The sequence below is a fragment of the Monodelphis domestica genome, chromosome 2 (assembly GCF_027887165.1).
Source record: "Monodelphis domestica isolate mMonDom1 chromosome 2, mMonDom1.pri, whole genome shotgun sequence".
Classification (NCBI taxonomy): domain Eukaryota; kingdom Metazoa; phylum Chordata; class Mammalia; order Didelphimorphia; family Didelphidae; genus Monodelphis; species Monodelphis domestica.
In genome coordinates, this window is record NC_077228.1 from 402,347,432 (window position 1) to 402,362,003 (window position 14,572).

Genomic DNA, 14,572 nt, shown 5'->3' on the forward strand with positions numbered 1-14,572 from the left:
ATTTTTTTCTTCTGAAAACTGTGTTCATACATGATTGTAATTTCTAATAGAGCAGATTGGCTTACAGTACGGGCACAACACTTCAAAGGATTCATTATTCTTTTCCCACTAACTGCCTGTAATTCACTCAGCTTTGGATCTCTCTCTACTCCCTTCTATTCCTTGCTTTGGGGACAGTAATTAAATCAATACTACCATTTCTTATGGAAAAGGCATATAAATATATGGTTCTATGTATCAACTCACTATCTTTTTATTTTTTTTTTCTGGGCCTTTATTTTTTATTTTTTTTTAAATATATTTTATTTGATCATTTCCAAGCATTATTCGTTAAAGACATAGATCATTTTCTTTTCCTCCCCCCCCCACCCCCCATAGCCGACGCGTAAGTCCACTGGGCATTAGATGTTTTCTTGATTTGAACCCATTGCTTTGTTGATAGTATTTGCATTAGAGTGTTCATTTAGAGTCCATCCTCTGTCATGTCCCCTCAACCTCTGTATTCAGGCAGTTGCTTTTTCTCGGCGTTTCCACTCCCATAGTTTATCCTTTCCTTATGAATGGTGTTTTTTTCTCCTGGATCCCTGCAAGTTGTTCAGGGACATTACACCGCCACTAATGGAGAAGTCCATTACGTTCGATTATACCACAGTGTATTAGTCTCTGTGTACAATGTTCTCCTGGTTCTGCTCCTCTCGCTCTGCATCACTTCCTGGAGGTTGTTCCAGTCTCCATGGAACTTCTCCACTTTATTATTCCTTTTAGCACAATAGTATTCCATCACCAACATATACCACAATTTGCTCAGCCATTCCCCAATTGATGGGCATCCCCTCGTTTTCCAGTTTTGGGCCACCACAAAGAGCGCAGCTATGAATATTTTTGTACAAGTCTTTGTGTCCATTATCTCTTTGGGGTACAGACCCAGCAGTGCTATGGCTGGGTCAAAGGGTAGATATTCTTTTGTTGCTCTTTGGGCATAGTTCCAAATTGCCCTCCAGAATGGTTGGATCATTTCACAGCTCCACCAGCAATGAATTAATGTCCCTATTTTGCCACATCCCCTCCAGCATTCATTACTTTCCTTTGCTGTTATGTTAGCCAATCTGCTAGGTGTGAGGTGATACCTCAGAGTTGTTTTGATTTGCATCTCTCTGATTATAAGAGATGTAGAACACTTCTTCATGTGCTTGTTAATAGTTTTGATTTCTTTATCTGAGAACTGCCTATCCATTTCCCTTGCCCATTTATCAATTGGAGAATGGCTTGATTTTTTGTACAATTGATTTAGCTCATTATAAATATGAGTAATTAAACCTTTGTCAGAGGTTTCTATGAAGATTTTTTCCCAATTTGTTGTTTCCCTTCTGATTTTAGTTATATTGGTTTTGTTTGTACAAAAGCTTTTTAGTTTGATGTAGTCAAAATTATTTATTTTACATTTTGTGATTCTTTCTATATCTTGCTTGGTTTTAAAGCCTTTCCCCTCCCAAAGGTCTGACATGTATACTATTCTATGTTTACCCAATTTACTTATGGTTTCCTTCTTTATGTTTAAGTCACTCACCCATTTTGAATTTATCTTGGTGTAGGGTGTGAGGTGTTGATCTATTCCTAGTCTCTCCCACACTGTCTTCCAATTTTCCCAGCAGTTTTTATCGAATAGTGGATTTTTGTCCCAAAAGCTGGGATCTTTGGGTTTATCGTATACTGTCTTGCTGAGGTCGCTTTCCCCCAGTCTATTCCACTGATCTTCCTTTCTGTTTCTTAGCCAGTACCAAATTGTTTTGATGACTGCTGCTTTGTAATATAGTTTTAGGTCAGGGACTGCAAGGCCCCCATCATGTGTGTTTTTTTTCATTATTTCCCTGGATATCCTTGATCTTTTGTTCTTCCAAATGAACTTTGTTATAGTTTTTTCTAAATCAGTGAAGAAGTATTTTGGCTCACTATCTTTTTAACTTTATATACTAAAATCCTCTTTCTTGGTTACCAGTTCTTTTTATGTTTTGTATCATTTTTGTATTTATATCCCTGATGCTTATTAAACCCATATGAGAGCCTAATAAATTTCTCCCTTCATTTTACAGATGAAGAAATTGGGGCTAAAAAAGGTTATGTGATCTGCCACAGGTCATGTAACTAGCAAATATTTCAAGCTCTATTTATAGCTAGTTAACTCCAAGTGATAAGTACTAAAGCACTCCATCCATGCTACAGTATATATCTAACAGGACACTCTGTAACTTAAATTATTGTCCATAGGCAATAACTAAAAACTCTTCATAAGAGACTACCTTGTATCATAAAGGGGGAAATTCTGTGGCCAACTCAGGGTTTAGATCTTTTATTTTTCTTTTCAACACTTTTATTCGTTAGTTATATGGTAGATTATGTTTTGTCATGGAAACAGTAGAAATCTTCTTTTAAGTCCTAAGGTAAAATAGGTTACTTAGATGTACATCTGAATTAAATTTGTGAACTTAAAGCTTTCCATGGTAAAGCTTTTTCTCGAAATTGATTTTTGGCTCCCACTACTCTTTTTTCATTTGTGGCAAATGCTGTTTATAGTCAATGTCAATAGTGCAACTGAGTTGAGATTGGAAGATAATAAAAGCAAGGGAAATTAGTTAATATATGTTTAAGATACCTGGAAAATTCATATTTGTAGTTTTAAATTGTATCTGCTGAACATCTCTTCAACATTTGGGAAAGTATGTGAAAGTAACAAAAAAATCTCCATCATAAAATCTCTTTGTAAAGTAATTTGTAAAAATATTGACTTAGCTCTTATGGAGAATGTCAGTTTCTTCAGTGGTGTGCTAAATATTGCTTTTCTTTTTATCTGATTGTGTTTTTTGAGTCTAAATACATTTTAATCAATGATTTTACTGACAGTAATTTGGGAGCCTGTTTAATAATCAGATTCCCTTGAGGGCTTTTCCTAACCTATGAGAATGACCCATTCAAATAATACCATTTTAGAGAAAATAGCAAAAATAATGGGAACTGTGCCAGGGGAGCTCAGACACACTTCTCTACATTTGGTCTGAAGTATTGACTGTTACTGAGCTTGTTCTCTATAGGAAACTATCAAAATAAGTCAGGCACAGTTCAGACTATAAGAAGAGAAAGATGTGGTATTATTGTTGGCTGTAGATAGAGGTTAAAAGGCCAGTTTCACATATGGTATATATTATGATTTGGACTTGTTCATGAATGGGCTCCAATAAATTAATGAAGAATATGGCTGTTAATTTCACCTCCTACCTGTTTTAAGGCTTTTAAACAAATGATAAATAAGATAATACATAAGCTGCAAAACTGTTAATGTATATCTTTTTCTGGTTTTAGAAAATGATGATAATCTGAAAGGCTTGAAAAGCAGATTGGAGAATGCTAATGAAAAGAATGGTGATCTCCTGAAAGGTTTGAATGACACGCTAGGAAAGTTATCAGCCATCCCATCAGGTAAGCAGAAGCAGTATTTGAGAACTCCATTGAGCTCAGTCATTTCAATCTTTACCTTGGCAACTTTAATATTTTTTTCTAAAATAATATATTCTTAATAGTTGGCAGTTGCCTGCTTAATATTTTCTGATCATTAATTTCTTCTCTATGCTTATAAAGAAGATATGGTACAATCTATGTAATATTTTCAGTTTTCAGTTTAACTTTTGTCTCCTTTTCCCCAAATCAAACAGTAGCCTATATTTCAGTGGAAGGATGGTTATATTTTTATGTTATTTTCCTAATTGCAAGGTTCCAATTAATAGGGAGGAAAAATGTCACAAGCAATCAGTAAAGTTTCAGTCTTCAAATAGCCCTGGTTTTATTGGGGCTGTAAGATTATAGTAACCAAATCAGGACCAGTACATTCCACAAATATACCCAGGGAAAGCGCAATATTTGAAATGTCTTGACCTTCACAAAGGCCTTGTTGTTATAGTATTGTATAAAGCTGCTTTAATACACAGCTTAAAATAGTTCTAGAAAATATGTTTCTGTGATTTTCCCATGTTAAGTATGCTCAAAGTAAAGTTGTTGAATTGAACTGATCAGAAATTAGTGTTCTCTTTGTTGTGATAAAGATGTGTATATATAAAACAAGAAATGTTGATATCATTATTGTACATGTAGGTTATTGAATTTTTTTGTTTATTTACTATTATTTTTCCTTACAAAAAAGAGGTAGAATATTTTTCCTTTTCACAATTAAAATTATAAATAGTTTTCTAAAAGTCCTTATCACTACACTATAGAAAATGAAGATGAACTCTCTAAATGTTCAGTGTTTTAGTAGTTAAAAATTAATGTTATATATACATATATGCACAAATATGCATCATTCACATACATATTCTATTTTTCCAAAGGTTTTTTTCCACTTACAAATAGATAGAAAAAGAAAATCATCATATAAGAGAAGCATTAGAGTATAAGTATTTATAAACAGTTATTTTGACTTTCTATAGCCTATATAAATAAAACCTATTCATAATCTATATATATTTGCATGATCATCAAAGCATATCATTTACATTCAAAATAAACATATCTACTTCATATATTTCACCTATATGTGTGTATGTCTCGAAATATGTGTATATATTATGTACATGTAAATATATACACTATATATATATATATATATATATATATATGAATACACTTAAAAGTCTTCATGCCCTAATATTGAAGCCAGGAAGTCCATTCATATATTTTATATTGATGCTGAGAAATTGAATTAAATCTGAATCCTCATCTTGATGAATCCTTACAGCTAATGAAGATTCATTTTTCTTTTTAATATATTGAGCACAAATCATAGTTTTCCAAAAGTCCACATCACCTTCTCAGCAGTAAATTTAAGGAAATTAAAAAAATGCTCTAATGGAGGGAAGAAAGAAGGAAGGAAGTTAACTGGGTATTTTAGTATAACAAACAAATAAATGAATTTACATTTTTAAAATAATGTACAATGTTTTAATATTTGAAAATCGAAGTGTATATATGTGCATTTTAAAAAGTCTCCCTGTCCTAAAATTGAAGCCAAAGTGTCCCCTCCTTTCACTTTTTGTCTCTGGGAATTAGGATTAGATCTGAAGCCTCATTTTGATGAATCTATATAAGTCTTGAAGATTAATTTTTCTTTTTAATATGTTGAGCAGCAAATCACCTTGCTCCCTTGTGTAGTGAGCATTGAGAATAATCACTTTGCAATTCTGACTTAATCAGGTATTCATAGTAGAGGTTCCTAACAAAATTTAATTTAACTTAAAAAAATCTTTATTTTTTTATGACTAAGACTTAAAGTTCAGTCTGTTTTGTTTGGAAAGAGAAGATCTTAAGGTCAACCAAACCAGGATCTAATTTTGACAGTCACAAATGAAACCATGATAACCTCACCATTCTTTTTGATTCTCATATTCTCCATTGCTGACAGATACAGCTACAAAATTGCAAGCTGTAAAAGACAAAGCAAGACAAGCCAATGATACAGCAAAAGATGTCCTGGCTCAGATTAAAGATCTCAACCAGAACCTTGCAGGCCTGAGGAACAATTACAACAAACTGGCAGATGATGTAGCCAAGACAAATGCTGTGGTGAAAGACCCTGCCAAGAACAGTAAGCTCTTATATTTATTTTTATTATGACTTTTGCTCCTTTACCCTAAAATTATATTGTAGAATCATAAAAATGCTAAAGCTGAAGAGGAACTTTAGCCCAATCCCATAATTTCATTTTAGTACTCCATTCTGCCAATGGGTCTGTGCCCTCATCAGTGTAATTATTTCCTGTACTGATGCAGATTGTAACACATCCATCTCTGCCTTTCCTAGGAAACTCTATTTCCTCTCATCCATTTGCCACAGTGAATCCACAAAATGTCCAAAGGGTTTTCCTTGAATTCTCTTGATATCTCAAGGATGAAAGGGGAACATATGGCTTCATAAATTTATGAAATAATCCTTAATTTTACAGTTGAAGAACCTGAAGCCTAGAAAGTATAAGTGATTCAAACCAGGTCATAGAGTGAGTTGGTGATATGGTTAGAACTAGAAACTAGGACTTTGGATACCCAAGCCATTATCCTTTCCAATATGGCAAATAGCAGTTAGAAAATAATTCTGAAACCTCCCATGATTATTTGACACAGCATAAATACTTTCTGATCTTCACTGTAATGGAACATATAGTTGTAATCCTGGGGGAAATGGTCAGAGCATGGGTAAAATCTCATAGGATTCTGGAGTTGTTAAATCTGAGCTTCAGAAGAGAACTGAAAAAACAAACCCAGTTTTCATTGGGAAATATACTTTTGATGATGATGCTCCAAAGGCTTTTGCTTATCCTGAATACCTAAATGTTAATTTTCACTGAACTTATATTAGTTCTCAAATCTTACAAATACTTTTCCAGAAAGGAATTTGGGAAGGCTCATTTCAGTCTCCTTCCAACTAGCAGCTCTCAAGAAATTTTAGCATGAACTAAGTATAGTGCATTGGGCACATTGAATTTCACTCAAGAAAATAGATATAGCATCTCTTATGAATACTTCTCAAGAGAGGCGGTTATTTAAGAAGTATTAGCAAACTCATGAAATTTCAGAGAAATTTCTCACTAAATACACTCACATAAATCTATCAAAAATGGCTTAATACCCATAAATGTAGAAACACACAAGCATTGTTGTGTACATCTTCTTTCTGTAGGCTGAAAAATCAATCAGACCAAATGGTTCACCAAAACATTTTGCACAATATTTCCTAAAAAGTTGAATAGAAGTCCAGATTTTTTAAAGCCAATATTATTTTCCCATTGTCATAATTTTAAAAATATTGGTGTTAAATTTGAATTCATTTACAAACGATGATAGATAGCTCTTAGCACATTCTCTGTTTAAAGTTTTATTTTTGCTTTATTTTTTGCTACCAGTCTGTCTATTGAATGTACAGTTATTCTCCAAAGTTAGTCTCTAAAAATAAGATGCAAAAGGAAAGCTTTCTATTTAATGGAAAATAGCAAGGGACACTTTTGTAACACAAAGGATAACTACAGAAATAATATAATTTTATAAGTTTTTTTAAATAAATTTATATATTGGTTTATATTAAAATGAAACCTTGTAATTTGTAGTCTCATGAATTGTTCAGAGTATTTCTTGGGTATGTAATTGATATTATCTAATGTCTGAAAGTTTTCTCAGAATCTCTCTTTCTCCCTTTTTGCATCCTCTACATCAATATCTACAGAAATCAGTAAGTATTATTTCACTTAACAAATGAGCATGTAATTATAAATGTTTTTCTGCACTCAGCCCCAGAATGCTTTTGTTTTGCATGTGCCATTTTGGTGCTGTTCTAGGGGAAAAAATCTTATTTTTTCATTGTTACCATACCCACCATGATCAGCAGAATGTTATCCTATAGACAAAGTAATAGCAATGTATGAATTTATTTCATTTAGAACCTTTATAGTTTAATTATTGATACATAGGATAGTGTCGTGAGTTGTATACCTGTAGCAACGTAAAAAAGAAATTGCATTGTATGCATGAATGCCATACTTCAAAACCAACTATATATTTTAAGACAGGGAAATAGAGAACAGGTAAATTGAGCTAGGATTTCAGATTATTTTCTTGCAACAAAGTTGACACTAACCAGAGGTTTTATTGTTTCTGTATACCCCAATGAAGCATGCTCTAAGCAACTCCATGAACTTTTTTTGACAATCCCTTTGGATCAATTTAGAAGTCTCATTGACTTTTTGAAGAGTGAGAAGATCTGGGTGCTTTACTGAGCCTCAAATGACCCTTACTGTGACCTCTCTCTCTCTTATAACCTCTAAATATACTGCTGGCATTCTGTCAGCTCTTTTTTTTTCCTGGCACCAAATTATTTTGTGAAGCTTCAGTGTAGTATTAGGAAGCTGAGGGAAAGGAAAATGAATTGTTGAAAGGTCACCAGGAAAGTGAAAACTGTAGTTATATTGAAGATCTGGAAGGAAGAAAATGAGGTTTTTATCTGTGCCAGAGATAGGGCAGTTCAGAAAAGAAGAAAAAAAATCTATGAAGAAAAAACTTTTCTTCTTCTTTCAATTATACATTAATCAAGTTGCCAATCTACTGGTCATTTTTAAAATATTTTAAACAGTATCCAAACTCAGAAATTTTATGAAAATGAGACATCATGTAGACGAAAACATGACCTATTTCCAAATAACAGGTTAAAAGGATAATCAAAGATTCACTTTAATCCACTTCTGAAGACAAGTCATCAATGGGTCAATGTCACTCACATGGGACACCTTTCATATTGTAACCTGGAATTCATTTGTGGAGCTTGAACTATCTCTTTCATCAGGGATACTGATGATAGAGTAGATAAAAACAAAGGCTTGTTGAGTGAATAAATTACCTTAAATCAGGTGAAGCTGCCAGCATCTTAGAATAAGAAAAGATAATTATACTTCTAAAAATGTCTGACTTCCTCTGAGGAAAAAGAATCACATACTGACAGTCTAAGTAAGGGTTCGTCTAGACACTAACCAGTCATTCATTGTCTACTCAAGGCACCAAAAGGAAATGGGTTTGAATTGCAGTTTGAAATATTTAAATGGTATGAGAAAATACATTTTTAGGATTTTTCAGCAGTGGAATCCTTTGCCAAAAGATTTTGTGACAGTTACTTTCTTTGACATAAGTATCAAGAACAAAAATTAAAGAGAGTAATTACCCAGGTTTTATATGTAGACTGGCTTAGGCGGTCATGAATTGTAAAAGAAAAGCAGATCTTTTCAAAGAATATTCCATCTGCTTAGTTTTATGGCTAAATCTATTTACTCTAAAGACAAGTCCTATAACTGGAATTAGGAATTAAAAATAATAACACTGAAAAAAATCACCATTCTATGGGCTTAAAATATAATCACCTCTCCAAAGTGGGGTCTTTTCTAATCTCAGTTACTTTGGCCTACTTTAGTGCTGACTAACATCCTCATTATCATTCCAATGCTTCATCAATTTAGTAACCATGACTTTTCTTTACTGCATGGCTAAGGAGAAATTCCCACTCATATAACAAGCTAAACCACTAGCATAATTTGTCATGGTTTGTCTTGGATTCTGTGAAGTTGCAGATGCAGATGCTACTGTTAAAAATCTCGAGGAAGAAGCTGATCGGTTGATAGATAAACTCAAGCCAATCAAGGAGCTTCAAGATAATCTGAAAAAAAATATCTCTGAGATAAAAGAGCTGATAAACCAAGCGCGAAAACAAGCAAATTCTGTAAGCAACTTTTCTTTTTTTCTCAGTATTATACACTTATTGGTAGTAATTGGTCAGTGTTACTCCCTTTGGAATGATTTTGTTAGATTACATTTGCTAACTGGCCCTTTTCTTCTACTTTTCAACTCTGGGGTTTCTGGTTCCAAAGAGAAGTTACCAGGCACAGCATAAAAATAGGAAAACAGTAATTATTACTTGGACATCCAGAAAAAATCTTGGTAAATTATATTTTATATTTACAGAATGTATGAAAAAGTAAAAAGGCTCTCATTAAGGGGGGAAAAGGCTCTCATTAACTATCTTTGCATACTGGAAGGATATAGCATCTCTAGCTGTTTAGAAAACCAAATAGATTTTTTAAATCATCATTAATTATTAACTTAGCCATCAGAATGACACAGCACTTTACATACCTCCCTGGCATGTTGTTTAGGATATAGACAGCAAAAGCCATGTCAGAATTTCTATAGAATACATTAATGAGGTAAAGGTAAGAAAGGTCAATATTTAAATGTTCTAACTACACAATTAAGTGAAGCAAATGAGCAAGGAGAGTACTTTGCACATAACATTCAATAAATATTTGTTGAATGAATATATGACTGAACAAATTAAGTTAACCTGGCTAAAATCAAGAGATTGGACAGGGCAGTAGCAGGAAATAATTGAGATTAGACAATAATCAAATAAAAATCATTTTTAAAAATATTTAAACTTTTATCTTCCATCTTAGAATCAATACTGTGTATTGGTTCCAAGACAGAAGTGAAGTACAGGCTAGGCAATGAGATTAAGTGACATGCCCAGGGTCACACAGCTAAGAAGTTTCTGAGGCCAGATTTGAATCTAGGACCTCCTGTCTCTAGGCCTGGCTCTCAATCACCTGAGCCACCCAACTTCTCCATAACAACAATTTATTAAACTCATTCTACATCCAAGGCACCATGCTAAGCTCTAGTGATAATAATAACAAAACAAAAACAGTCTGACCCTCAAAGAACTTAGATTCAATCATATGAAACAACACAAATATATATATTTGAGATTTGGAGAGAAACTCCATGACCCTCTGGTCCAACTATAAATGAAAGAATTCTCCGTTATAAGATACCCAATAAATGGTCATCCAGACTCTACCTGAAGATCTCTTAGGAAGAGGAAGCCACCACTTCTCAAGCCATCCCCTTTTTTAGAAAACTAATTATTAAAAAAATATTTGTGGTCAAGCCTAAATTTATCTTTGCTAGAAGCCCCTTCCATGTTTCTGCTATATGATTTTATGTTGTTTTCTATGACAGATATATGCATAAATAAGTAAATATAAAATAAATAAAAGTAATCAGGAAGGAAATACAATGGCAATTTAGGAAATCAGAGAAGTCCTCATATATGAGATGACACTTGACCTGAGTTTAGAAGGCAATTAGAGATTCTAAGAGGCAGAAGCGAGTTCAGAATGTGCCATGCATGAGTTATACAGCATGTATAAAGGCATGAAGATAGGAAATGGAAGGTTCTGTATAAGGAACAGAATGCTATGTAGAAAAGACTTTGAAAGGGTTTTTATAGTTTCAGAATCACATGGGATTTAAAGCTAGCAAGGATCTTAGGGGTAATCTAATTCCACATGCTCATTTTATATCTGTGAAAACTAAGGCCAAACTAGATTGTAATTTGTCCAAAATCACACAGAAGGTGGGAAAGCAAGGATGTATGAACCTCCGTATCCAAACCCAACATACTTTCCACTGATTCATAATAATATGGTATGAAATTAAGAGCTTTTTCTAAATTTTCAGCATGTTAATGATGTAAATGACATAATAATCTTAAAAAATGTACCAGCATTAAGAAAAAAAAATATTGATGATATAGTAGACTTTTTAAGTATTTAATTTAAGAATTGATGAAATTTCATATACTTTCCTCAAATATTATATTATCACATAGTTGCATTCTCTACTTATGGATAATATTCAGGTGACAGCAAAGAGATTTTTTGAAGATGTTGCCTCACAGGTTCAGGATATAGTAGCTAAATAACAGAACAAAACCCTGACTGAATTGACCTATGATCTAAAACTCATTCCTTACCTTCAGGAAGAGATTTTAAAAAAATTATCAGGTTTAGATTGCCCATTTTCAATCTAAAAATAAATAGATGCTCTCTTAAGAGTATTTCTTGACTTTGAACAGCCATTGATAATCAAAGTTTATCTAGATTTTATAATAACCCAAAACACATTATCTGAGTGTCAGTATGTCCCCTTCTTCCATTTGGCAAAGATGACAACCGTAAAAGTGGCTAAAAAAGTGACTATAAGACAAGAAAAAGAAGGTGTTACAGAAGAAAAAAACTGAGTAAATAACAGTACAAACAGAGAAAAAGATTACAGAGAAGGAAGAAAGTTTTGATAGAGAGCATCAACATTTGTCAGCCAATTATATATGTGAGACAAAGAAAACCCGGATAACAAATACTGCTGGAAAGATGTAGACTTTCATTCAAAATCAAACATTTGCTGAATACTTGCTATATGAAACTTTTTGCTGTAGTCATTGTGAATGATAAAAGATGGCTGAGATTTTATATTTAAGTAGAAAAGATAAGAAATATAACTCTAATTGTCATAAGAGAATTACAGAGTACTTGGGGAGTTCAAAAAGACTAATCAGAGAATCAAGATGAAGGATATTTTGTGTATTTATATGTATACATACACATATATATGCATATTTATATATACACACTCATCCATAGAGATACTTGTAAATATATGCATTTACAATATGTAAATAGTTACAGTACACATATTCATGTGTTATCTTATGGTGGATAAGCTCTGTGTGTGTGTGTGTGTGTGTGTGTGTGTGTGTGTGTGTGTGTGTGTGTGTGTGTGTAGACAGAGATAGACAGGGACACAAATGCCAAAACAAAATTAAAAAAAAAAATAAGACAGTCCCTACTCTCAAGGATCTTATGTCCTAACATGGAAAGATCAAAAATTTAAATGAACTAGAAGTATAGGATGGGGGGAAATGGAGATGGGGAAGTTCATCAACCTATACAGTAGTCCATATTGCCCATGAGATTTTCTTGGCAAAGATACTGAAGTAGTTTGCCATTTCCTTTTTCTTTCTCTGTTTCCATGTTTTAGCACTAACTGCCCTAATGGATAATTCTTCCTTTCCTTTGCCTTACAATCCAGTTTCTAGTCTCCCACCCCAAATTATAATATGTTATGTTATTCATCTGTATGTACAATATATACAACATATATATGTACAGAATAAATGCATGATAAATTATAATGTGTACAACATATATATATATATGTATATAATAAATAGGTCTATATATAGGATACATATATATTTCAAATTTCAGGAAGGAGACATACCAAATGCCATTTTTCTTTCAAAAGATTATGTGGACAACTGAAGTTTTCCAAGTATAATTTGCCCTAATTGTGGGTTATGTCTTGCTATCTCATTAATCTGTATTGTATGACCTGGCTCTGCTATATTTGTTGGATTCCAACTAGTGTTGGGAATGACAGAGGAGCTTAAAATGAATTTTAAAGGGCTGTTCTTTTGGTTTGTTGATTTTCTTATGGTGTGTGTGATAATCTTTTAAAATAAATGATCTAGTTACTAATGGCAAATTACAGTAGAAATCCAGGAAATGTACTTAAGGCATCCTCAGTAACATCTAATTGAGTTCATGATAACTGGTAAATACCACAGTTATGAGAAATGCTTTGTAGATTCCTAATGATTGAAGCTTTTTCTCTAGAAGCCTTACTAAAGAATCATGGAAAATTTGGCTACAAGTTTCAAAACAGAACTTTCAGAGACAAAGAGACAGAGACATAGAGGAATAGAGGAAGGGATTAGAAATGAAGAGATAAGTAAAGAATCATGGATGGGGAAGGAGAGGAAATGGGAAATAAAGAAGGAAAGAAGAGGACAAGAAAGAGAAAAAAAGAGGAATGAAGGGAGGAGGTAGAAGGAAAAATTTTTTCATTTTAAGAAAATGTATTCTGGAGAACCCCCCAAAAAGAAAAATCCACAAATGCCATACAGAATATACTTGATGTGGGTGTATAGAAAGATATAGATATATTCCCTAATTAGGGACCAAACTACTCTATATCATGAAGAGATAATAGGGATATAGGAATGATAGATAAGGTCTCCATGGTCACACAGCTGACTAATACTGGAAGTAGGATTTAAGCCCTTGTAACTCTACTTCCTCTTTCCATGTGTCACATTTCTTCAGTTTCTTTGCCTATTACTATTCATTCCAGCATCTTGTCATCTGAAGATTGAATAAGTATGCCATATACATCTTCATGAAAGTAACTGATAAAAGGACAAGGGCCAAGGACAAAGTCCTATGGTATATACATTTTGACAACATCAATTACAATGATTTAGCCTCCATCTTGTCCACAAGGACATAGAACCTTGTATCCAATATACCTTAGTCTCAAACAGTCAATCACATGGGATTCTTTCCTTCTCGGTAAAAATTGATCAGTCAAAATCCATACTTATATAAGGGGTGGAGTTGGTAAGAGTGGGAGAAAAGATTCAGTTTCTTTGAGTTTTCAACTTTTAGAGAAAAGTTGCATATTTCATATGTCTAACATTTCTTAAAATCTATGAAGGGAGAGAAGACTCTGGGAAGAGACTGATTCAAGAAAAGCTGGAAGTTTTTAACATCTCTCTATTGCCAGTTTACTACTTTAGTGATTTTGAGAAATTGCTCCTTGGATAAGAACTGAGATTCTCTCCCTTGGTGGATCTTAATTATGCCACTCTCAGCGAAACAGCTCATTTACTCTATATTATTTGGCATATATCCTCCAATATATGTTTTCTTGAATTTCTGTTTTGCTGTTAACTTGGATAAAGTTTTCCTTCCTACTTGCTCTGTGTTCATTGTGGAACTGGCCTCCAGTTGGAAAGGGGTCAAACCTTAGACTTAGAGCTTGAAGACTCCTTCCTTACTAGCAAATACTGATAGATTTAATAATTTAATCTTTTATACTAATAATATTTAGATTGGATATATATAATCACATTAATTCACTTGCCAAATTCTGTCTCTTCTAACTTCTCAATATTTCTCACAATAGCTCCCTTAATCCCACTGCTCACTCTAGTTCAGGTTATCTTCCTTTTACCTGGATTATTGTCAGGACCTCCTGATTAGTCTTCCTGCCTCTAGTTTCTCCTATTTCCAATTGATCCTTCATGCTTGTTGCTT

The 14,572-nt window shown here is 33.2% G+C and overlaps 1 protein-coding gene across 1 annotated transcript in view; it reads left to right on the plus strand.

The window, feature by feature from the left end:
- The window catches only part of LAMA2 (laminin subunit alpha 2), a 923,420-nt gene that overhangs the window by 832,815 nt on the left and 76,033 nt on the right, over positions 1-14,572 (plus strand). The window contains exons 42-44 of the mRNA XM_056818751.1: positions 3,355-3,471; positions 5,447-5,629; positions 9,140-9,294. Of these exons, the coding sequence (XP_056674729.1) occupies positions 3,355-3,471; positions 5,447-5,629; positions 9,140-9,294 (455 nt within the window). The remainder of the gene's footprint in view (positions 1-3,354; positions 3,472-5,446; positions 5,630-9,139; positions 9,295-14,572) is intronic.